At 35.1% G+C, this 26107-nt stretch overlaps 1 protein-coding gene across 3 annotated transcripts in view; it reads right to left on the bottom strand.

Moving 5' to 3' along the window:
* AP3B1 (adaptor related protein complex 3 subunit beta 1) overlaps window positions 1–26107 on the bottom strand; it is a 274430-nt gene that overhangs the window by 67137 nt on the left and 181186 nt on the right. For all 3 annotated transcript variants that reach the window (XM_060009263.1, XM_060009260.1, XM_060009262.1), the window contains 3 exons: window positions 24532–24679; window positions 14844–14916; window positions 6687–6793 (listed from right to left, as the gene is read on the bottom strand). In XM_060009263.1, the coding sequence (XP_059865246.1) occupies window positions 6687–6793; window positions 14844–14916; window positions 24532–24679 (328 nt within the window). The remainder of the gene's footprint in view (window positions 1–6686; window positions 6794–14843; window positions 14917–24531; window positions 24680–26107) is intronic.

The raw sequence follows: 26107 nt of genomic DNA, 5'->3' as shown, positions 1-26107 counted from the left end.
TTGTACAGAGGGACTGTGGAGTTTAGCCAATATAAAATAATAGTGTTTATGTACGGAGTCAGAGAAATAATGACAACTTGTATCTATAGAAATACCCAAAGGGCAAAACTATGTTACAAAATGAAAGTCCTCAGTATACTGTAGTTACACACTTTTGAGTCAATTTTTCTTTTTTCTTTTTTTCTTACTCAACTGGAAACTCCCTGAGGGCAGGAACCTAGCCCATCTTGTACACCACTATATCTTTGGCACCTCCTCATATTCTGGCCTGAATAAACACTTGTTGAATGAATAAAACACTTAATTGGCATATGTGTAGTAAGGAATCTGGTCGCACTTAAAGAGAGATCTGGACGTTGTTCTAGCTCTTGAGAAGCAACCTCTAAAGCCTTGGAATCTCCTGAGTAATGGGAGTGCCTTTATTATTCATGGTGGGCCCCTAGGGGACCATACTTGATAGTTTATGCCAACAGTGATTCCTAGGGGGCCCCTAGATAGCTTTGCTAAGCAGATAACTCAAGATGGAAGCTGGCCACACCAGAAAGACCCACCGTATGATTACAGCGTTGAGGCTCTGGGCCCCTGATATCAGCCTGACCTGGAGGGGAGGGTGGGAGAGTGAGTTCAACCATGAGGCAACAATTCAGTCAACAGTGCCTATTTAGTAAAGCCTCAATAAAAACTCTAAGCTTGGTGAGCTTCCCTGGTTGGCAGTACTCCTGTATATACAACCAACTTTGATTGACGCAAGGAGGGTAACCCCGAAGCTTTGAGTATGAAACCCAACCAGAATCTCCTCCATCCGTCTCTTCCTTTGGTTGATTCTAATTTGCGCCCTACTGCGATAATAAAACTGCAATCCTACGTAGAGTGCTTTCCTGAGTTCTGTGATTGATCTAGTGAATTATCATACTTGAGGGTGGTTTTAGGAAACCCTTAAACTTGCAGTTGGCCTCAGTAGTCTTGGACAGATTTATCAGTCTGGAGGACTCTGCCCTAATATCAAGTTTGGCTACCTCCAAGTAGCATAGTGTATTAAATTGGGGTTTCCTTTTTGCAACTCTGGTGTCTCTTTCATGGACTGTTCTTGGAATTACTTACTATTCCTCAATATATTACCACTGTACTCTATAAAGACTGCTTTTCTTAATGAACCTTCCTACAGCCTCCTAAGTTAAATTCCACTTAGGGACTGTGATCCATGAGGATCAAATTGGTTATATTATGGCAGCTAAGTCAGTGCTTCCTCACTAATGTACCACAGACGGGTTAGAGGTATGCTGTGCTATTGCCTCTGCCATTAACCTCAGAAAAGTCAGGTGGCATCTGTGGTGACTGGAGCTCCTGGGGTGGTTGCCTTCCATCTCCTGCAGCATCCCTGTTTACCCCAGAGCACACTACAAGTATTACCACTTTTCTATATGTACCAACACATGAAAAAGAAATCATTTCTATAATTTTCTCATGACAGTATGTCACCAACATACTTCTCCAGCATCAGACTTGGTCTCCCTCCCCTTCTTTTCTCCCTCCCCTTCTTTTCTCATCCTGTCCAGAAGCCTAATATTCTGAGGATTGCTATTTCTGAGTTCCTGGGGTTTGATATGTAACAATTTAGAAACTCTTAGCCTAACAATAATCTAGTAAAAAAAATTCACTAGTAATTCACTAAAAATTCAGTTTGTTCACTGAAACACTATAGCAAGAACTAAAATGTTTATTTTTGGCCATCTCTAGGCCAACTGCCAATTAGTCTCATGGAAGACTGAAATAAATACTGTGTTTATACGTCACCTGTATCACACAGTTTGAAAAAATAAGGCCTTTCCTTACAATGATTATAATATTTACTAGAAATTATGCTTTAAAAATCTCTGTGTTCTGAATATACAATTGAAAGGGTAAAAACGAATAGTGAAATTTTTCATTTGAAAAATATTTACTGTGAAAAAGGAAATGTTTTTTGGATTTCACTGTAAATATTTCGGTAATTTCAAAAAATAAAACCTACCCATATTGTACCAAACACATAAAGAAAATAAACTTAATAACTCACTGAAATAAATAAAAATCATCTATGAAACGAAAGTCATAACATAAGCTAAAAAATGTTTCACCTATTTATTTTCATGAACGTTCAAATCATCCCGGCATAACTAATTTCACTGCTTCAAAATTCCATAGATTCACAGAATATTAGGGTTAAAAGGAAACATGGAGGTCTACCTTGCCATCATTTTAGAGTTGAGAAAACCAAATGACTTGCTCAATATAATTAGTAGTATTGATTCAGAAAGACAGACATTAAACATTAGATGTCAATAAAAAGGAATCCTACTCATTCATATACATGCTTACCCTATTAAAAAATGGCTGCTTTTAGGATAATATATATATTACACCTTGACTAGAGAAACTCTGGAAAATATTGAAAAATATAAAGAAGAATATAAATCATCCATAATCTCATCACTCAGAAAACCTCTGTTAACAGTATAACACACTTCCTTCTATTCTTTCATTTTCCTTACATTTTAAAAGCACCGTGTGAGTATACAATTTTATAAAATTGAGATAAAATAAATAATATTTTGGATTCTGTTTCACCACTTAATTTTATACCACATTTTCCCACCTCATTCAAAGATTTAATAAAAACATCTTAAAGATTATACAATATTCTAGGGCTTCCCTGGTGGCGCAGTGGTTGAGAATCTGCCTGCTAATGCAGGGGACACGGGTTCGAGCCCTGGTCTCGGAGGATCCCACATGCCGCAGAGCAACTAGGCCCGTGAACCACAACTACTAAGCCTGCGCATCTGGAGCCTGTGCTCCGCAACGAGAGGCCGCGATAGTGAGAGGCCCGCGCACCGCGATGAAGAGTGGCCCCCGCTTGCCACAACTAGAGAAAGCCCTTGCACAGAAACGAAGACCCAACACAGCAAAAATAAATAAATTAATTAATAAACTCCTATCCCCAATGTCTTCTAAAAAAAAAAATCAGGGAATACTTAGTGTTTAACATGTATCAGGTACTGCTATAAGCATTTCATATATGTTGATTCATTTAACACTAACAACAATCCTGTGAGATAGGTAGCATTATTATTTTTATTTTACAGATGGAAAAATCTGAGGCACCAAGAAGTAAAATGACCCACCCAAGGTCTCTCATTTTGTAAAGTGGCAGAGCTCTGATTTGAACGCAGGCTGTCTGGCTCAAGAGCCTGTGCTTTTAACTGCTATATTAAACTGCTTTGAATGTTTGCAGTTGGCACATGACTGGGGGAAGAGACAGTAAAGTATGCTACCAGCTTTAATGGGGTGAAAGCCAGGGATGCTAGATGCTCTACAATGAACAGGGCAGACTCATCCAATAAAAATTATACCACGTTCCTCACAACTTTCAAATGTCTGGTTGGACATTCATGAGGTGAAAACCTGTTCACCTGGTCCTAGAACACTTTCCATACCAGTACAAAGTAGTTTTTTTGCAGGGTGGGGTGGGTCATTACATGGTTTTAATGTACTCAATTTTCCAGGAATAACTACCAGAAAAACTGTTTGATGTTTTGGAAAATTATGTTATACCATGACCCATGGTATTTGAGTTGCTAATACAATAATACACCTCTATCAATTTGCATTTATGGCCACCAGCGTCATTTAACTACTTCACTACCTTTATAATGTAGTCATGGTCAAGTATTTATATATCAATGTACTATTTACCATAAATTATTTTTATTTCTTCTTTCTATTGAATTAGGGCAACATGTTGATTTTTAAATTGTGGATGTACCCATCTTTGGATCCTAAATTTGATTTAGGATCTAAAAGACCCCTATATTTGTTGAGGTCCCATACCATTATTGGGGGTTTTAATTTTTGAGGACTTTTCTTTATTTCCTCTGATGTCTTTAGTCTACTTCTTTCTAAATTTGTACACATAATGAGAAAACTTACAATTTGGCTGATTCGTCTTTTGGTAGGCAGGCCTCTCACTGTTGTGGCCTTTCCCGCCGTGGAGCACAGGGTCCGGACGCGCAGGCTCAGCGGCCATGGCCCACGGGCCCAGCCACTCCGCGGGATGTGGGATCCTCCCGGACCGGGCCACGAACCCGTGTCCCCTGCATCGGCAGGTGGACTCTCAACCACTGTGCCACCAGGGAAGCCCCTGATTCGTCTTTTTAAAGTACCATTTTGAGAGCTGGAGGTGAGATCAGGAGTCACGACATTCTGCACCAGAATATTCAATTTATCTCTACAGGTTCTACTTTTCAAAGTTCCACTTTTTTCTTTGTTTAAAGTTCTAACTGTTTCCTTATTTGACTGTTGCTGGTGAATTTCTGGTTGCCATTCTTATTACTACTACTTGTTTGATCATTTTGTTAGCTTTTGGGGATGAATGTTGTGATTCTCTTCACTTGGCAGTTCTTTTTAAATAAATTTATTTATTTTTGGCTGCATTGGGTCTTCGTTGCTGCGCACAGGCTTTCTCTAGTTGTGGCAAGCAGGGGCTACTCTTCGTTGCAGTGCGCGGGCTTCTCATTGCAGTGGCTTGTCTTGTTGCGGAGCATGGGCTCTAGGCGCACAGGCTTCAGTAGTTGTGGCATGTGGGCTCAATAGTTGTGACTCGTGGGCTCTACAGCGCAGGCTCAGTAGTTGTGGCACACAGGCTTAGTTGCTCTGCAGCATGTGGGATCTTCCCGGACCAAGGCTCAAACCCATGTCCCCTGCATGGGCAGGCAGATTCGTAACCACTGTGCCACCAGGGAAGTCTCTGACATTTCTTTTTTTGCATACTCTTTGGATAGAGTGCTTTTATTTTCCTTTGAAGAGACCATCCCAATAAATGTTTTCTTTAGGATAAAAAGGTGAATCCTTCAATTACTCTGTGATGAATGAAAACTTACTACAAGCTTTTCTAATCTCAACTGTATTCTTCTTATAGCTAATAAACTATAAGAGTCTACTCAGGGTCCATTATCACATATCATATCACTTCCAAAAATATTAGCTAATATTTATTGAGTGATGGCAACGTGCCAGTCACTGTTGTAAGAGCTTCACATTTATTATCTCATTAATCTCGCAAGAATCCTGTGAGGTAGATATTATATTCATAGGAAACTGAGGTGCAGAAAAGTTACTTACCAATTTGCCCAAGGTCACAAAGCTAGTAAGTGGCAAAGCAGGGATCTGCATCCTGGTCATCTGATATCAAACCCAAGTTATTCAAACCTTATTGTCTCCCAAGGTTTTAGGGGCCTCCTTTCCCCTCAAAGACTAACTATGCTTCACTATAGATTTTTTGATTACCACTTTCTCTTTACAGCCTACTACAAATGCTCAATAAATATTTATTACTTAAATAAATGAAAGACTTTACTGCTTTCCCCCCATCTCTTCCAATGTGTCTTTTCCTTTTAGCAACAAGAAGGACAAACTAAAATCCCAAATACTGTTCATACTCATTTCTGAGCAGTCAAGAGATAATCACTTTCTACAACTGAAAAACATTATAAGTTTAAGAGTTTTTGCCTATACTTTCTAACTGAGCTGACCAAAGCTGAAGAGAAATGCATGTAGCTCTTTTGAGTATTTCGTTGCACAGCCCTGATATCACATTTGCTTTGAAGGGGGAATTTTTTGTAACGCTGTGCAAGAATTAGGTACTTTTCTTTCTTACCTCTGGCAGAAGCAGCTCTATGCTCCCAGGCAGTTCAGATCACCAATCATGTACCCTGCAATGCCCTACCGGCCCTGGGAACCACTGATACACCAGATCTAGTCAAGCTACCTGTGTGCCCATCAGAACTTACTGTTCTATCTCTTAGTTTGTCAGATTCCCGACATCAAATTAATAGGAGGTCAAGCATATCGACAGATTATGCATCTTAGGCAACATGCTTGATTTAGAGTGAAAGGTCAGTGGATATATAATGCTAACACAAAAAAGATTATTACAGTTTCAGATACGATGACAGGCTGATGGTTCTGGCATTATTTTGAGATAGGCAAGCCTCTTGCCTCATTCCAAGTCATACCCCATAAGTAACATTAAAGAATTTTTTGAGAGACACCAAGGCATGTAAATAAATGTATGAAGATAATGTAAAGAGAAATACAATACTGAATTTTTTTTTTTAATACTGAATTTTTAAATGAAAACAGTCAGGTATTTTTAGTAGCCTATGATAGAAGAACAGTGTTGTAGGAATAGAATAATTATGGGAATGAAAGTCTGTTAATGTAGACAACAATTTTTATGGCAGAATCTATGTATATAAACTAATTCAATGTGGAAAAGAACCCTTGTATGTTAGAGATATATAACAGTACCAGAGAAAAGTGTACACATGATAAGTAAATGTGGATAACAAGGAGAAGTAAATTGAGATGATAATGGTTTGGACAGAACAAATTAAAGGATATATGTATAACTGATTCACTTTGCTGTACACCTGAAACTAACACAACATTTAAATGAACTATACTCTAATAAAAATTGTTTTAAGAAGATAAAAAAATGTTCACAAAATTAAAAGGCCAGATTTGAAACAGACTTGTTAGAGGAAGAACAGTTTGAGACTAAGAATCTACTTCAATTATTTGCATTTTAATAAAAAAGATGCAATGGCATCACTTGAAAACTGAGCTAATGTATTTTGAAAATTACTTACACTGATGACTGATGAAGAAGCTGACAAGTTTAAACCTTCAAGATCAGCTATCAAGCTTGGAGAAAGAGCTGGGGTGGGACGTGCAACTGGAGTGGACACTGGGTTAACTATAAGAAAAGGCTCAAATTAGCAAATGTGCATGAAAACTTAATTCATATTACTAAAAGCAACATTTTTATTTTGCTAGTAAATCTAATTAAATTACTTTGATTAATAAATCTATGACAATTCTATTTAACATCTTGATTTAGTCAAATTATTATAAAGTCATGGCAGTTAGTCTTAGCTTTCAAAACATAATGGCAAATCCTATAACAAAATAAGAATATAAATATCTTGAGTAATAGTTTTTGAAAATTTTTATCACCTAACATTATCACTAACATTAATCACCCAGTAACTTCACTAAAAGAGGAAGGTAAAGAAACATTTTTTCAGACTAATGTAAAAATAACTATAGTTTTCAAGAGAGTTCTCCAGTTGAGTTATAAGTCTTAAAAGAGTGCTTATTAAATCCTTTCTCTATTTTATTCTCCACTGTAATAATTATAAGGGGCCCAGACTACCTAATTCCCTTCTAATTATACTTTGTCAGCAAAAGCTATGCGCTAGATAGAAATGTTTGATTCTAAAAAAAATCTGAAAATCTTTTGTAAATGCAAATCTGATCATGTTACTCCCTTGCTTAAGACTCTTCAAAGGCTCACAATTGCCTACATGATAAAAGTCCAACTCCTTAATTAAATGCGCAAGGTCCTCTATGATCTAGCTCTGCACTGTCCAATAGAACTTTCTATGATGATGGAAATGTTCTGTGGCTGTACGTCCAACATGATGGCCACTAGCGCACATACCGAATGTGCTCTTGAAATATGGTTAGTATGACCAAAGAACTGCATTTAAAATTTTCATTAATTTAAATAGCTACATGTGGCCAGTGGCCACCATACTGGGCAGGTCTAGCCAATTTCATCAGCCAATTTCATCTCCAATTTCATCAGCCACTCCTATGTTCTAGTTCTACCAAATAAGAGTTCCCAAGATTTGTTTCATGTCTTAACCTTGTATATCGTATTCCCTCTGCCTAGAAGGTACGTCTTTGCCTTGCTCACCTTGCAACTTCTACCCAGTAAGATACCACTTAGAGGGAAAGCACAGACTGACTCACTTAAACACAGCTTATATGTGCCTCATTTGTTCCACAGATATACTTGGACACACTTCTACAACCATACTTCTCTTGTAATACAAATTTGTGTCTTTACATATTTTCATTTCTACTGGTCTGTGTGAGCAGACTTTGACACATTAATTTTTAGTGCTTAGTAACTGCTCAACTGTTTGTCGAATGAAATAAAATTCATATGTAGAAAAAGTTTTAGCTTCCAACACGTTCTCACGCCAAAACAATACTATAAAGGAAGTAACGTTTACTTCACATGACATCACTTTTCAAAGCATCTTTTTCTCACTTTAGTCTCACAACATCTTGTAAGCTAGGCAGAACAAATATTAATTCATAAAGTTAGCAATAAATATTTCTTGAACAAGAGAGCAAGGGAGAGAAAAAGAAGTTCAAGATACAGTCCTTGTCTTCAAGTGACTTAAAACCTAACTGAGAAAAAAAAGATACTCATGCTTGAAGAAGAAAAAAAATACAGTCCATAAGTGATACTGCCAAAAAAGAAAAATTTCAAAGGAAATCTTAAATAAAATCTCAACATACACAATACAAAAAGCAGAGTGGAGACTGGGTGGAGGAGGGAGTGGAGCCATTGGTTGCTCCCTTGCACTCCTAAAGGAGTGTGCCCTTAGTGTGAAGCACTGCTACAAATGCCCAGGTCTCCTCAGACATATGTTGAAAACCACTAACAATTAGCAAGTGCCATAGGGAATCGGAAAGAAAAGAAGAATCAATGGGGATAGGGTGGTAAGAGAAGGCTTGGTGAGTAAGAGGGAATGAAGCCCAGTTTTTAAGTAAGGGTAGCATTCAAATAAGAGGAAAGGAAGAAGCTGGTTACTTACTGAAGCTGGTTAGTTACTGAATGAGATCATGTGAACAAAGGCTGAGAGGTGGGGAATTATAAAGCTAAAGGGGTTGGATTTATCCTATACACCAAGGAGAACTGTTAAAAATCTACCAAGAAGACGAATGATATGACATATGGTACTGCAGGATGATTAGTCAGAGGCCAGTGTAAGAGACAGGCTGAAGAACTGGAAAGAGCACTCGGGCTGGCAGTGAGGAGGAATTTACAATAGTTTAGGCATGATGTGACAAGGACTAAAGTAAGATAATGGTAGTGAGCAGGCAGAAAGGGCATTTATATAAAGACATTGCAAACTGAGGCACAGGGAGATTAAGACTTGCAAGATCATGAAACAAGTGATTGGTAGAACCACTACAGGACTAGAGATTGGATCTTCTAATTGAATCAAAATGTGTTGCCTTTCCATGCAACATGTAACTTTTCTGGTGGGTTCTAAGTGCATTTTGTTCATTTGTTTGTCTAGCCATCCATCCAAAATATTAGATGATCATATAAGGAATAAAAATTGAGTAAGAAATAGCCTCTGATTTCAACTCTAGCTTGGCTAAAGACATAGAGAAGAAAAAGACAAGAGAAGAAAAATTCACACCAAAGGTAAGCTTGACTCTTAAAAAAAAAAAAAGACAAACTTTTATTATCATTTCAGAAGGCAGAAGCTCTGGCATTAAACAAATGATTACACATCTGTTAACAGGTCTGGCAAGATAAAAGCTGGCACTGAAGGTTTATCCTAAATTGGATTCTGCAGCCAGTTGACTGTGGCAACTTAACGTTAAGAAACAAAATGACTCTATGTAGTTTTTGTTTTTTAATAACATGGCATACAAATTAAAATTAGATAACATTTCCACCTATCAAATTGGCAAAGGCAATTTTTAAATACAAAATCCAGACTGGTAAGGGTAAAAGGAATCTGGCACTCTCACATTACTACTGTGTAAGTTGGTACCAACTTTGTGAAAGGCAATTTTAGACAGTAGAATTCTTCAAAGCCTTTTTCCTGGCAATTCTACTCCTGGGAATTAATCTTAAGGATAGAGTCATGGAGATAATGCAATAATACATTTATGAAGATGTGTGTTGTTCACTGATTATGACAGTAAAAATGGAAACAATAGTAGTTAATTAAACAATAGTTTAATTTCCAACAACAGTAAACTTGTTAAATAGAATTTATTACAACAACATAAAGGATAACCATGCAGTCATTAAAAATGAAGTTGTTAAAGAATATTTATGGCAAGGAAAGGAATGTGCACGATAAAAACAGAAAGAAGCAAATAATGAAACAGTACCTCAGTACAATCCAATCTGGAGGGAAAGGGATTTGCCCATGAAAAGAATTTGAGCTGATTTGTCAGAATGGTAACCCATTTTCTTTTCTTTTTAAAACTTTCTACAGGGGCTTCCCTGGTGGCGCAGTGGTTTAGAGTCCGCCAGCCGATGCGGGGGACACGGGTTCGTGCCCCGGTCTGGGAGGATCCCACATGCCGCGGAGCGGCTAGGCCCGTGAGCTATGGCCGCTGAGCCTGCGCGTCCAGAGCCTGTGCTCCGCAACGGGAGAGGCCACAACAGTGAGAGGCCCGCGTACCGCAAAAAAAAAAAACAAAACAAACAAAAAAAAAACTTTCTACAAAACACTTTCTTTACTAAAGTATATTTAATAAAGTAATTATACATGTTCTTCTGATCAAAGTTATGCTTTAAAATCTCAGTAAAACTTTTAATATATAATGGTTATATATATTGTATATATATATATAAAACCATTATAATGGTTATATATCTATATACACACAACATATATAACCATTATAATGGTTTTATATATATATAATATATATAACCATTATAATTTAATGGTATAATATGAAGTTATTTAACTTTTTAAATGTAATTTGCTGCTGTGGTGTCATCATCTCCATTACAGCTAACTCTTATATCAATATAATATTCATCATGTGCCAAGCACAGTTTTAAGTACTTTTACATTTATCAACTCATTTAATCCTCTTAATATTCCTAATAAGTATTACTATTATCCCAATTTTATAGATAAAGCAACTAAAGCACAGAGAGATAAAGTAACTTGCCCAAGGTCACACAGCTAGTAAATAATAGAAATGGGATTCAAACTCAATCTAGTTCCATTGTCCTCTTAGCCACTCCACTCTACTGTCTCTACTACAGTTTATTCAACAGTATGCCATCATAGATCATAAGACTTATTTGTGGCATGATTATTGTTGGCTGATAAAATTTTAAAAAGACTTCAGTTAGTTGTACTAATAGTCTAATTACATAGGTTTATATTTCCTATAAAAGGATGCCAGAATATGATGCTGCTGCTTTATCCAACTGAGACCAACCACATGGTATGAGGTACTAAAAGATATTTTAATTTTCAGAAATATAAACTATGTCTGGAAAAAATAAAGTGTATTTCTGTCACTAAGCCTATCTACTGTTAGGCTGTATATTCTCCTACTATAAATATTTTCTAATGTATTATCAACTGACCCCATGAAACAGAGTCATATAATTTCAAAATCTAAAGATACTGTAGAAACTTTTCAGCCATTCTTTTTCATTTTACAAATGCATAAATGAGACAAATTAACTCACTTAACTGATTAAAGGCCAGGCCAGGACTAATGCCTGTGCTTCTGATAACACCCCTCAACAGATGCAGCAAGGAAATATCAAGTTGCTTATTTAAAATCACAGAACTGTTTTACAGTAGAGCCAATTTATTGCCAGGGTTGCTAACTATACTGCCTCCTTAGAGAGAGATAATGATTATTTCAGGTAGTAGCAAGCTCTTTCCCTCCTCCATGTCTTTTTTCTCCTCACTCTCTTCTCTTGCCTCCAACTGCTTGACTAATTCTTACTTATACTCAGCTCCACCGTTACATCCTGCTACAGCTAGGTGGGTTAGGTACCCCAATACCTAACAGCATTCTGTGCATATCTCTTTCTCATTTCATTTATAATGTGGTAATCTAAGGGCTGACTTATCTGTTTCTCCCATGACACCTGGAGAGTTCCGTGGGGAGGGACAATGTTACGCCCATTTAGAATCTCTAGTATATAGCAGATTACCTAGATCATAGCAAGTGTTCAATAAACGTTTTCTGAATGAAGACACAGATAAATTGAGGACTTGCAGTTCTCCTGGCATGCAGTGTGTACTGAACAAAACATCTCTGTGGATTACGACTAGATAAAATGTAAGAAGTGTGTCTGCCTCTCCTTCAAAATTAATCTAATTCTCACAGCAGAGAACTCAAGCCGCTGGAGAGTGACTTTTTAGTTTTGATCAACAAACTGCTTGCCATGGACAGTGGAGAACTATTGTAACAAGGCTAGTAAGTAGCACATAACGAAGTCAGTGTTTTAGGAACCATCATCAACAATTCTTTTCTCCCACAACACTCCACTTATTTTTATCTTTAAGCTTCTTCCAGAAGGCCTTTTAGCTTGTTAATTGGTTTTTGTCTCTTTCCTCATATTTTAACCATACTTTGCAGCTCTATTATCTCTCTTACATAACAGCTACTAGCTCAGGTATCTATGTCTCTTACTAGATTCTAGTCTCTGGAAGAGTATGACTAAATTCTATTCGTCTGTTCTAGCACCTAGCAGAGTACCTTGCGCTTATCAGACAATCCACAAACATTTGTTAAATTGACCAAAACAAAAAAAAAGTTTCAAGTGTCATTTCTGACAAATGCAAGATTACAAAAGATTTTAAAATAAATAGTTCTCGGGTATTAAAATCAAACAGAAATATACCCTAAGTTGAGTTAAATATAAGTTAGGATGAAATTTCCCTTAAAATGAAAATCTTATATTTAAATTCTTAAAACTTAATATTTAAGAAAACTTTGTTTCTATATATTATAAAAAAGCTTTAAAAAGAATCAAATAATAAAAATTGTATCATTTTACAATTTTCTCTTTTTTCTTTAGCTGTCAGGAAATCCAGCATCAAATTCAAGGAGAAAAGGAACTGGTGCACTCTAGTACCTTGTAACCTTTCCTCTTAATTCCATTTTAAATATGCCTGACTGTTGTTATTTTACAATTTAAAACTTAAACTTCACATATAAATGTAAAATATTCATTGTCACAGAAAGATACAAAGTAAAAGTATTTTTCTCTCCTCTGTCCCTGATTTAGTCTTATATCCCAAAGAGGCCAGAGCTATCACTGTTAAGTATTTCTTCTGTAGCCTTCCAGAAATATATGATGTACAATCATATTTGTGTTTGTGTGCAGGATACAGTTCCTCTTTTCCTCCTTTTTTACATAAGTGGAGTCATACTCTACATGTGTCTTATTTTTAACTTATAATGTTTCATACATATAATAACATAACTAGCATATAAAGATTTGTCTCACTTTTCTTAATGGTTGTATTAGACTACTGGTAGACATTTCGTTTATTTTCAGGATGCTGCTGTAAAAATAATGCTGCAATGAAATTTCTATACATACCTTTGCATACTTTATTAATTCAACAAATATTTACTGGGTACCCACTATCTGCCAGGTGTTGTTCTAGGTACTAGGAATAACAGTGAGCAAGACAGACAATAAACAAGTAATACAAATAGTTAAGATTTAATTTCATATAGTGAAAAATGCCACGAAGACAATCAAGAGTGACTTGTGAAGTGTGTAAGAGAAGGTGACTTTTGAGCTGAGATTTGAAAGATAAGAAGCAGCTTGCCATCAGAAGATCTGGAAGAAGTGTTCTTAGCAGGGAAAACAGCAGAACAAAGGCCCTTGGCAAGAATGCGCCTAGCATATTTCAGAAATGCAGAGGAACAGTATGGATAAGAGGTAGGCAGGAGTCAGATCACCTAAGCTCTTAGAAACCTCGGAATATGGACTTTAAGTGTAAAATTAAGCCATTAAGTTAAAGAGTCTAAAACAAGGATGGAAGATCTGATTTTGCTAGTTTATCTATAGTATAAATTCCTAGAAAAGAAATGCTAGGTCAAAAGGTGTGTGGAATTTAAGTTTTGATAGATATTGCTCAAATGACTTCAAAAAACTGCACCTATTTATATGCCTATGAAAAACAAATGTAGGGTGCCTGCTTCTCCAAACCTTAACAATACTGGACGTTACTTTAAAAATCTTAGCCAGGAGGTGAGAAATGATGTAAATTTTAACATCTTTGCCAACAGGTATAAAATTATTCAAACTTGGCTCCAATTTTATCTCTAATTTCTCTGTTACGTATTTCTCAGTATTATATATTTTAATTTCTCTACAGTAGGAATTTGCCATGACTATTGGAAATAGGCCAGGTAAACAATATAAATAGAACAGCTCTATGAAAGAGTAAGACATAAATACATAACTCACCTCTAGCACAGGAAAACTATATTGCAAAATGACAGTAGTTTAATATTCAGAAATCTCATGTGTTGTTACTCTTCCTCTAATGCAAAATCTACCTACCAACAAAGTTAGTTCTATCTCTTTCTCACAGTGCAGGAGAATTTAAAGGGAGCTGAATATACATCTTTGCATACTGGGTGGGCATATCTGTAGGATTCTAAGTTCTTAGAAGTAAATTTGCTGGGACAAGGATTTTTTGCAGTTAAAATATTGATACGTATAAATTACACTGTATTCCAAAAGGTTTGTACTCGTTTCTGTTCCCACCCTAAGTGTGGCAAGTAGAAGACGGTTGGTGTCCTTTACATTTCCAATTACATTCCTAATTCTCTACTTCCTTAAATTAGATGTCTTGATCTCCACAATCAACATTTAAAAATGTAGAAGTTGTGAGATACAGATAATTACTTGCTAAAGCAAGTATAAATTACTAAAGCAAAAAATCTTAAAATGAATTTGGTGCACTTTTATTTGACCAATTATATTTATTCAGGTGATACAAAACTGATATACTGAATGATGGAAAAAAATACTAATAGAAATAACTTTTAAAATTTTCTTGCCTAATCACATCCATAAGTCTTTCATAATAGTTTTTTATTTATTTTGAGACATGTTAATGAAAGATACTATAAAAATGAAAAATACTATTACTAAGTACAGAAGAAAAAATTTAAATTTCAATACTTACAATCATCTAGATCTAGAAGTGAAACATCTTTGGTAAGAGGATTTCTATCTTGCTTTGTTTTGTTTTCTTTCTCCTACAAAATAATAAATATTTCATTTATTGCATGTTCTAGTTAAAAAATCTATAAAGTAGTTTTTAACATTTCAAAACAAACATTTTTTCCTTTGCTTAGTCTTCCAAGGGGAAAAAAAAATCAAATTAAGCTTCTATATGGTTATGTGAAATGTTTTTTTGAATCAAAATTTTTATTTTAGTTGGCACGTGGTATTTCTTCTCTACCATGCAAACTGTTATTTTAAAATATTTTTTATTTAGAGATTAAAAAAGACCTTCAGAAGAAAATTTAAAAGTAAATTTTATAATCTGACAACTTTTTGCTAACATAAAAATCTAATGTGGCTCTTTGGTAGAAAATGTACAAACATTCTCAAAAATAATTTTTAAACAAGTTGATTTAAGAAAAAGAAATGCTTGAACAATACATGCTTAGCTCTGAAATTGTCAATGGGCTTGTGATAGATTAGCCTTTCTGAGATGTAGTTTGTGACAGGCATTGTACTAGGTACTTTATATTTCAACACTGGGTTGCATCAGACTTCTTTTGCCAAAGGTATTTGTTAAAATCTATAAATGATATTTTCAGGCTCTTGCTCTTTAGGGTTGAAAAGAATTCATTTATTTTCTTTTCTGTTTTCCTTTGGGGAGACTAAGTACTCAACCATTTCTGCACATAGTTAATTAGGGCTTCCTAACCAAAAATTTGCTTATTCAGTCTACTATATTTTTGAAATGTGGATACCCATGGACTAGATCCCTAAGCCTGAGGTATTCACAGTTCGGTTAGAGATTCAGAAAAGACGCGTAACCTTAAAAAAAGAAAGAAAAGAAAAAATAAGGCACAGTACTGAGTAGTATTATAAACAATTAAAGACCAACAGGATTAGGGTATTAAATAGATGTATCTGGGTCACCGTTACCTTTATAATGTGTACTTTTTTTTTTACATTAAACCTCTCAAATTGAAGGCCAAAACTTTTTTGCCAAAACATTTTTGTTCACTTATTCAATCATTCATTCATTCAATACATGTGTATAGAATTTTTAACAGATTCTGTGCTAAGCAATGGAAGTAACACAGCCAAGACAGTCTAGTCCCTGCCTTCAGATAACTTGTAATCTACCAAAGGAGTTTATATCTTATTGTTAATGTAAATTACTACAAATATTTTTGAAGTATTCCTCTAACTACAGAAAGGTATCACTAAAGCAAAGTGTACTTTACCATCATTTAAAGTCTACATGGTTTAGAGCTCTTACAACAGTGCATATACATGAACAAAAGCAATACATCAAATAATACATCAGGTAACATTTTTAAATGATTTTAAGTCCTGCTTCTTTTTTCCCTTATGTCAATATAAAGAAAAATTATTTTCAAGGATCATACAATAATACACATTACTAAAAACATCAGCATTGATTTTCTTCTTCAAAATATTTATTTCTGCCACTGAAAACTCCAAAGCATCTAGGTGGGTTTTAATTTTCATTCGTTATTTAAAAACAAAACAAATAATGTTTGCCCCTCTCTCCATACCTGAAATAAATAACAATTTCTAGGATTGGGAAAAAAAAAAGTTAGTTTTGAAGCTGAAATGTAAAAGTTGCAAGTAACAGAAAAAGGTTCAGAATGAATATGCCATCTCAACAAGAATAACATTCCTGTGAAGAAAGAACATATAACAAAAAGCTTATCACCATGTGACTTATCAAAATGCTATGTTGAGCACAATGGGTGTAGCTTCCTATAAGCTACAATGGTGCATGACTGTCTTTATGGAAATGTAACCTCCCCACCTGAAAAATAAGAAATCTATCAAATCAAGACAAAGTTAAAGCTGGAGGCAAGTCTATATACCTTATTTTCTACTTCACAGCCAGGAGTGTGTAACAATATCTATTAAACACACATCAGGTCACATACAACACAGGACAGAGCTGCATGTGAAACTGGCATAATCTCTTATTAGAAGCCTAAAACAAAAAGAAAAAAGGCTCTCAAAAGGACAGAATTTCATTGACTTTCTGAGTAAAGCAAATAACCAGCGACTGAAATACAACATTAGCAATAGATAATGGTCATTTCTACCGAACTGAAAAAGCCTTGCATTCCAAATCAAGGCTATAAAAAGCCTCGTGATGTGTTTGGCATTTCTCTCTTATATTTCATTTTTCATTTAAAAAAATCCACAGTAAGTTCAAAACATGTTCATACTTAAAGGATCTACTATAAAAATAAAAATCTGAATTCTGAACAAAGAAGTTAAGAGCCCTATTCCATCAAATATTTCTCCATTTGCAATTCATCTTGGTAATAGAGACAGAACCTGGGTAAATGCATATAGGACTTGAGGCAGGAGATTTTTCTTGCTCAATGCATAATTCATGTGCTCCGCCTGCAAAGTGTGTAAAATGAGAATTTCACACCGCAGCATGAGCCATGGAGCTGCAGAGAAAAGGCAGATGAAATCATATTTTACTGTGTGAATTTTATTTCTTACCCTCCCAATATTTATACAAAACCATCACTGACAAACCAAACATACTGACAGATCACCCACTGTTTCCATTGTATTAGTACTTGAGAAGAGATCAGGCAGAAAGATAGACAATTTGTTTTTGTATATTTTTTTAAATAGAGGATTAGGTTTTTAACAGCTGAGTGACTGTATTAGACTTTTATAAGGACAACAGTAACTGATCTTAAAATCTCACTACAAAAATACGTAGTTATCAATTCATCATCCTCAAATCTCCATTTGTTTCCATGGTATTCGATTATACACCTCAACACATCAACATTTCCAAAAATGAAATACAAAGTCACAGGGTTAAGAAACTGATTTCTGTTTAACATATTTCATTTTAAATCATAAATAAAAGATCCTGGAAATACTTATTAAGCTCCAAATAATACAAACAAAAAATGTAATAATATACCTTGTAACGATTTAAAAAAATCTATTACGCATGTTCATCTTCATGCTGATTGGAAAAAAAAAAAAAGCAAGCAGAAAAGATCTGACACAAAAAGCACCAAAAATGCTTCCTAAGAGGAAACCATTATAAAGAGGTTTGAAATTTAAAACTATAAAACAGGATAAATGGTATGTATAGATTGTCAAACCCACACTATGCTTTGAAACCAACAAAAATTCAAGGCTTATTTCTAGCCTCACAGGGCAAGGTATTTGCATGAAATATTTTCAGTTAGTTACCAACCAAAGACAATTTAATGACTCTCTTGCCTTCAAGTCATCTAACACATCTTATTTTACAAATCTGAGGCTCACACTTACACTGTGCTTTAAAATAAAAGTACACTGCCAGCAAATTGAGACTTCTATATAAGTTAAAAAGAAGTCTAAACTGTTAAACAAATCTTCCCTATTAGATTATACCTACTTCAATAAGAAAGCCTGCTTAATGGCATTCACTTTGATTTAAAGATCTCAATTGAAGTGAAATGATATTTCTGTTCTGAAGAAATTAAAATATGAACTAAATTGGAAAAGACATAAATTGAAAGAGGCAAGGCTTTGAATTGTCAGAGTAAAACCCAATATTCCACAATCTTCACAGAAGTTATGTAATTGCAACAATCATAAATACTTGGAAAAACACAAGTAAAACTTGTTTCCTACTTCACAAATAGGGCAGACAGCTAATCAGAAAATAGTTCCTTTCACTCTTATCCACAGTCTATTCAAACCACATTTATACCCAAGAATTTTTCACACGGTAGATCTTTTATTGAGGCGTATCTTAATATTTACTGACATCTGTACACTAGTCTCAAGACCTGTGACCACTCCATGGAGCACGTAAAAGATTTAATTAGCTTCTTTGCACCTCTTAAAAAGGGACTAGCAAAGTTTTGTGAGATCCCTATAATGTGTGATAAAAACCACTGACAAGAGCATCTCAAACACTGCTAGGTATATACAGACAGTACTATTTTTCCCAAAGCTAGTACACATATTAATCTTTGATTCAAATATGGAAATGCTCTTAATGCTATTAGGTGCAAGTATATTAAATATATTATTTTTCCATCGATAGATTATTATGCTTTATACACAGTTTATGTAATTAAAATGCTGTTAATATTTATAAGGAAAATACATTAAATTATTCACAATAAATTACAATTATGACTTAAAATTTTTATTTTTTAAATCACGGCTTATCTAAATCTTCAGCAGTTGGTGCATAGACACTGAAGATATAATCAGAACTACTCCATCAGTTAAGGTGTGAAGAGTGGGACTAACAAGGTGATGGTGGAAATAACTATAGTCAGTGGGAACACTCTAACTTACTGGCTGGTAATAAAAACACTGAAGTCTAGGTTCAATAAAGAAAAAAACAACCCTGACAACTTAAAAAAAATATTTTAAATAAAAATTTTACCATCTGTTCGACACAGAATTTTAACTACAAGCAGAATATAACTTAATTATATCAGTAAAACACAGGATAAAGTGATATAAATCTCTTCCTGATTTAATGTAGCCTGTATTACTAATTCTTTTCTCCACGCTTCTGTGTAAACAAACAAACAGGAAGTTTCCTAAACACCATGTGAAGTATGTGAAGTACTGAAAACACGGAACTATTAAAACTAATTTTGTTACAGGTATCATTTAGGGCAAAATAATTAGTTCATAAAAAGGATTAGACTCACATTAAAATATTTATTAAATTTGGTTCAGAAAAGAACATCTACAAAGAAAAATATGCTTGCCCATCAAAATAATTTTAACTGAAGAGAAAGATAATTTTCTTTGGTCATTACTGACAATATCTGACTTCAAACAAGGACATCTCCCAATCAATAACAGAAACAAACAAACATGACACCAGAATGCATGACGGCAGTTTCGTGTCTTATGGATATGCTAGGGTATGGTGCTGAATGACAAACACTTTCGGAACATAAACAATTCAACAGTGGTTCTCACCCTCTTGACTGTCCCTACACCATTCACATGAGTAATACCCTCTAGTCAGTAATATCTTCATTCCATGCAGTCATTCTCAACTAGGAGAAGTGGAGGGACTACCCTTGATATAAGGCCACTTTCTCCTCAGCTTATATTTTCTGTAATAAGAGAAATGATGTAAAAGGAAGAACAAAGGCACAGAAACAGAAAAGCATACAGCATAAGAACCACAAATAGTCCACTGGGATTGGAACACAAAGAAGGTTAAGACTGGAGAGGTGGGTTTGGACATGCTAGCCTGAGGAGTTTACTGAACTCAAATGACAATGAGGCATCATTATAGTTAACTTTGACATTAATCTGGCAGCTGTAGAGAAGGATTGGGGTTGGGGAAGTGTCTGAGAATGACCAAAGGCAATGGTCTATGGGCAAGGTCATGAAGAGCTGATCTACAATGGTGGTGGCAGGAGAAGAAAAAACAGATATCAAAAATAATACACAGGATCTCTAAGACTTGGCAACTGTGTACACATACAGGATGAGGGAGGGGTCAAGGACAATTATGGGTCTACAAATCTGGGAGAACAGAAAGCACGCTGGTACCAAATGACAGATCATGTCTTTGGGCTATATTGGGTTTGGGAAACCAGCATTTCCTAAGAGGTCTAAGAATTTGGTTTGAATTTGGGAAGAAAAGTTACAGTTGTAGGGATTTAGTTAGAGATATTACCATGGAAGTAATTCAGATAAATGTTTTAGCTGAGGCTACAAGAGTTAATGAGGGACTTCCCTGGTGGCACAGTGGTTAAGAATCCACCTGCCAATGCAGGGGACACGGGTTCGAGCCCTGGTCCGGGAAGATCCCACGTGCCACGGAGCAACTAAGCCCGTGCGCCACAACTACTGAGCCTGTGCTCTAGAGCCCGTGAGCCACAACTGCTGAAGCCCACAACACCTACAGCCCATGGTCTGCAACAAGAGAAACCACTGCAATGAGAAGCCTGCGCACTGCAATGAAGACCCAATGCAGCCAAAAATAAATTAATTAATTAAAAAAAAAGAGAGTTAATGAGTTTCACAACAGTAAATTGTAGAGGAAAAAAAGGACTAAATTAATTCATATCAATTAATATTTTTGAAAAAAATGTGTACTAAAAAGCACTAACTTCGGGGCAATGTTCACACTTGGGTGTCAGAAGGAGGTAAAAAGTGAGGCAACCGAAAGATTAAAGGGTCAGAAAAGTCAGAAGAAAAAGGATGCAGAGAATTTCAAATAGTAGGGGAATAGTCATATAAAAAGACAGAGAAGGATAAACTAAGAGAAGATCACTGGGTTTGGAGAAAGATCACGGCTGACTTTTTCAGAGAACAATATCTGCAGGAAGTGATAGGAGTAGAAACCAATTTAAAAGGGACTAAGAAATAATTGGGTTAAGAAGTAGTGGCTGGAGAATATCTAGATTATTCTTCTGAACTCTCACTTTCACACATTCTCTCTGTCTTTCTCTTCCACTCCCTTCTCCTCTCTTTAAATGCTAGGAAAGCCTTGAGTGCTTTGGTTGGTGCAGGAGAAATTAATGAAAAAAGAGATTGAAGGCACAATGGACGCAGATGATTATCTACAAAACAAGGCCAAAAGGAAATAGGACTTATTCTCGGCTATGTGGATAGGGATAGCTTACTCAAAGCTCCATTCAAAGAAAAAGGAGGAGGGTAAATAGAGATTGTGTGTCAGAGAGCACAGAGGTGGGATATGCTTACAGTGAATGTCAGCTCAGTCTTCTGCAAAAAGTAGATGGGATCACAGGCTGCAGGTAAGGGGTCACACCTGAACGTTAATTCCTAACTTGAATGGTATAAAAAGAATTGGAAAATGCAGGAGACATAAGAGTTACAAAAAATTGTCGGTTCCTTTTAGCACTGGTTTCTGTAACTCTAATACTGTTGGTCTCTCAGGGAATTAATGTTCAAGTTAAAAAATGTTAACACTGCTGTTTTATATTTATACAGGGCTTTACATTGATCTTTCACATTTGATTTTTTTGTAATAACACTTGAAAAAAGCAGAGTAGGTAGTAGCATTTCTACTTTATAGATGAGGAAACTGAAGCATAAAGATATTATCTTCCAACAAGGAGAACATTATACCTATCTCATAGGACCACCATAAAATGAACTGTTTTTAAAGCCATATATTCAAGATACCCTCAAATTCCCATTTTCATGCTCGATATCCCCAAAATACATTGTCCAAGTGAAAGAAAAGGAAGAGAGAGAGTAAAGGTATAGATTTAGCTGGGCTGCAGATTTAAGGCAGATGAGTTTGCAGCTCTAACATACTGTCATGCTAAATTAAGGTAAAGCACCCACCATCTGCCTTCATTACTCATAATTTAGAGCAGAAGCCACAACACTTGGTGCAAGGAGGACTTTCCTACAATTATAGAGTTGCCCATTATTAGAAAACTGGTACACTTGTAATTGCATGGTACACTTCAAATCACTCAGAAAGAAATAGAAAAAAAAACAGTTATGGTGGCTCCAAGGTGGAGAATATAAATTAAAACAAACAAGCTTATCTGCCTGTTACTGACAGGAAAGGCATTATAATATAGAGAAAATCAACTATATAAGCAAAACACATAGACATAAAACTATCAACAATGTGAGTAAAACCTGAATTTCTCAAGAGTCTTGGCTCACTGCATTACTTTGAAATTTTATACTGATTTTCTACAGTAAAATATTTTCAACTATTAAGAGATTTAATCTGATCGTTGAACGCACCAAAGAAGAAATAAATTGAATCTCTGAGCTGGGGTACCTCTGTGGCATTCTAATGGGGTCCCCTAAAGCCCAACACTATATAGGCACTAAAGTCTACAATTTTTCAACTTCTACAAAACTTCATAAGAACAACTCACTTTAATTCCACCCATTTCTCATTACTTAATTTCTTGTTTGGTCATTTTAAAAAACACAGATTTCTTACTCTGGGTTTATTTTCAATTTCTAAAGCTCCTTTATTTAATTAATTAATTTATTTAATTTTTTAATAAGTGGTTTTTAAAAATTAATTAATTAATTAATTAATTTTTGACTGCCTTGGGTCTTTGTTGCTGCACGCGGGCTTTCTCTAGTTGTGGCGAGCAGGGGCTACTCTTTCTTGTGGTGCGTGGGCTTCTCATTGCGGTGGCTTCTCTTGTTGCAGACCATGGGCTCTAGGTGAGTGGGCTTCAGTAGTTGTGGCACGTGGCTCAGTAGTTGTGGCTCTCAGGCTCTAGAGCACAGGCTCAGTAGTTGTGGCGCACGGGCTTAGTTGCTCTGCAGCATGTGGGATCTTCCCGGACCAGGGCTCGAACCCGTGCGCCCTGCACTGGAAGGTGGATTCTTAACCACTGCGCCACCAGGGAAGCCCTAAAGCTCTTTTATTTTAAATAACATCTTAAGCTTTTTGTAATTTAAGTAGGAAATGAGAGGATATCAAACTCACTGTGTGATAAGTTTTTATAAGAGGCCAGATTAATAAACCTAAAAATCTCTAAGATTTTATGTGAATATTTGAAAAATAAAAAGCCTAGATTACATACTACACAGATATGTTTTAAATATAAATTTAAGTTTCAAATAGGTTTTACAATATTCAAGAATATTTGAAATAAGGTAAGACAAATACTAGCTAATTTTTAAGCATGCTTGTTCTTTTTTTTTTTTTGAATACGCTTATTCCTTAACAATAAATCTCTGGATGGAGGAGGGCAATTATTACCTTGATGAATTTATTTTCATATTTGGCTACTCAAATAACATTAAAGAAATTCACGTTACCAAAACAAGTAAGTGAAAAATATAGGTTAAAAAGAAACTGAATTCAATAATGGGCAAGGTGTGACCATATTTTCAACATATGGAATAATACATTTATTTATAAAAACCACTGCATTTGAAACCTAGCAACACCATGATCCATTTATAGGCAGGGAATAATAATTAAAGATCAGAAAGATATGTATTAGGTCTGAATTGTGTATTAAAAACTACACTTTTCCAATTCATGGTTTTAGTTTTTGCTGCTAAGCAGACAAGTTCTGGTGTTACAAATATTATACCAAAAAGCGTAATCATTCTGTTATAAGTGGTTCTTGCATTTGTTTTAAATATATGGCTACTGCATTTTTATTAACTATTAAAGAATGCATACTCTTTAATTAAACCTTTAAAAATATTCTATTTCCAAATGCCTACTATTTTTTTAAAAAGCATATTAGTTTCAATTTCTTATGATGCATGTACATTTATATTTCTTTGCTCAATACTATCTCTGTGACTTCCCTTTACTTCCCCTTTGGCAAAAGCCTCCCTTGTCACATCACAGCCAAGAACAAAAAAGTCATACTCATAACACTGAGGTCTCTAATTTTTGTTGGAAAGGGTGAGGTTAAATTCTAACTTCTCTGCAGAGTTGAATTATAAGGGAAGCGATAATCTAGAAAAAAACAAAATAAAATCACAGGTGTGGATGAATAAAGATGGTGTTTGTTTTAGTTGTCAGTGACATATTAAATTCCTTGCCTGGTTTCTTGATTCTCAACAAAACACAAATTTTCAGAAATATTTATTCGTAATTGGGAAAAGACTATAAGACTATTTATTTTCAGTTACAAAAATTTGTAATCTCTTACCTTAGTAACTTTTCTGGATTCAGATTCACTTTCAGATTCTGATTCTGATGCAGAATCTGAAGAACTGTCTTCTATTGAACTAGATTCAGCATTGGAAGAATCTGAGGTTTTAGAGTTTTCATTTTCCTTATCCACATCTTCAGAATCACTAATCAGAATAACAAATTTTGAAATATTAGATACTTATATAAACAAGCTTAAGTAGTTTGAAAAAACAAATGACAAGTGTTACCATTTGTCCATTTTGCCTGTGAACCAAAATCTTTATAGAGAAGTGTATTTCACTGAGAACCATTTCTTTTTAGTGTACAGAAAGACAGTAAAAATGGTTTTAAAATTCCAGAACATGTTAATGAAATGAGGAAGGTAGTATTACCTATAACCAAATAAATCAGAACCCATTCAAAACTAATTATACCACATCACACACAGTTCAAATGCAAAAGGTTATAAAATAACACTGAATGATATAATAAATAGAAAATAGTTAATAATTAAATGTTTGATTTACCAGAAATACACATTAGGTGCTAACATTAACAACTTCAAAGATAGGCTGATTTTAAAATGCTGTTTCAAAATACTAAGTATTCATTAATAAATTTAAATATTTATACATCAACTTTTGCTGAAATAGAGTTGCATTTTATAGATTTTTCTGTCCAAGAAAATTATTAACATATGTCCCCTAATGTGACCCTTAAACATATCATATGAGAAAATGTTAACTGGTTTAAAACAGAATTCTTCTAATGTTCTAAGTCTTACTAAAAATGTAAGATAATCAGATATAAAGTTTTAAAATACCAAACGATCAAATCTAAGTGCTGATGCTATCCATTCATTTGTTCACTCGCTCCCTTACTTAACAAATATTTACTGACTGCCCACCATATCGTTGGCACTATGTTAGGTGCTAAGGATAACAGAGGTTAGCAAGATACCGATGATCTCTATGTACTCCCTTATAGAGTCTACCATCCGTTGGAGGATACAGAGAAGTAAGCTGGCAGTGACAATAAAGCATGGAAAATAATAAGTAATAAAGTATACTGTGTCATGAGAACACCTGGAGAAGCATCTAAACAAACCTGACCGAGAGTGGGAATGCTTCTAGAGGAAGAGACACATGAGTTTAAAAAGAGAAATAAGGCAGGCAGAAGGCAAGGGAAGTAGGTCTCCAAGAAGAGATAACATGTAAGATAGCCAAAAGGTCTTCTCTCAGGGGAAAAGAGATGCCTTGTTGTCTTTTTTATTTGCTCAAATTTGAAGGTCTAGTTCTCTTTACCGTGTGTGTGTGTGTGTGTGTGTGTGTGTGTGTGTGTGTGTATTGTTTTAAAAATCCACTTTGTTAAAAAAAAAAAATCTATCTTGTACCAAAGAGTATTAGGCACTTCATAAGCAACTATCTAATTCAGATGTTCTAACATATTCTTACTGGGAGCATTATTATCCTATAATATTCAGGAAAGCTAAGTAACTTGCTCAAGGACACATAGCCAGGAGGGGTGGAATTGGAATTTAATCTCGAGTCTGTCTTACTATAAAGACCATATTTTCTCCACTACCCAATATG

The sequence above is a fragment of the Delphinus delphis genome, chromosome 3, assembly GCF_949987515.2.
Source record: "Delphinus delphis chromosome 3, mDelDel1.2, whole genome shotgun sequence".
NCBI lineage: Eukaryota > Metazoa > Chordata > Mammalia > Artiodactyla > Delphinidae > Delphinus > Delphinus delphis.
Note: the sequence above shows the minus strand (reverse complement) of the source record. Positions and strands in the feature narration are given on the sequence as shown.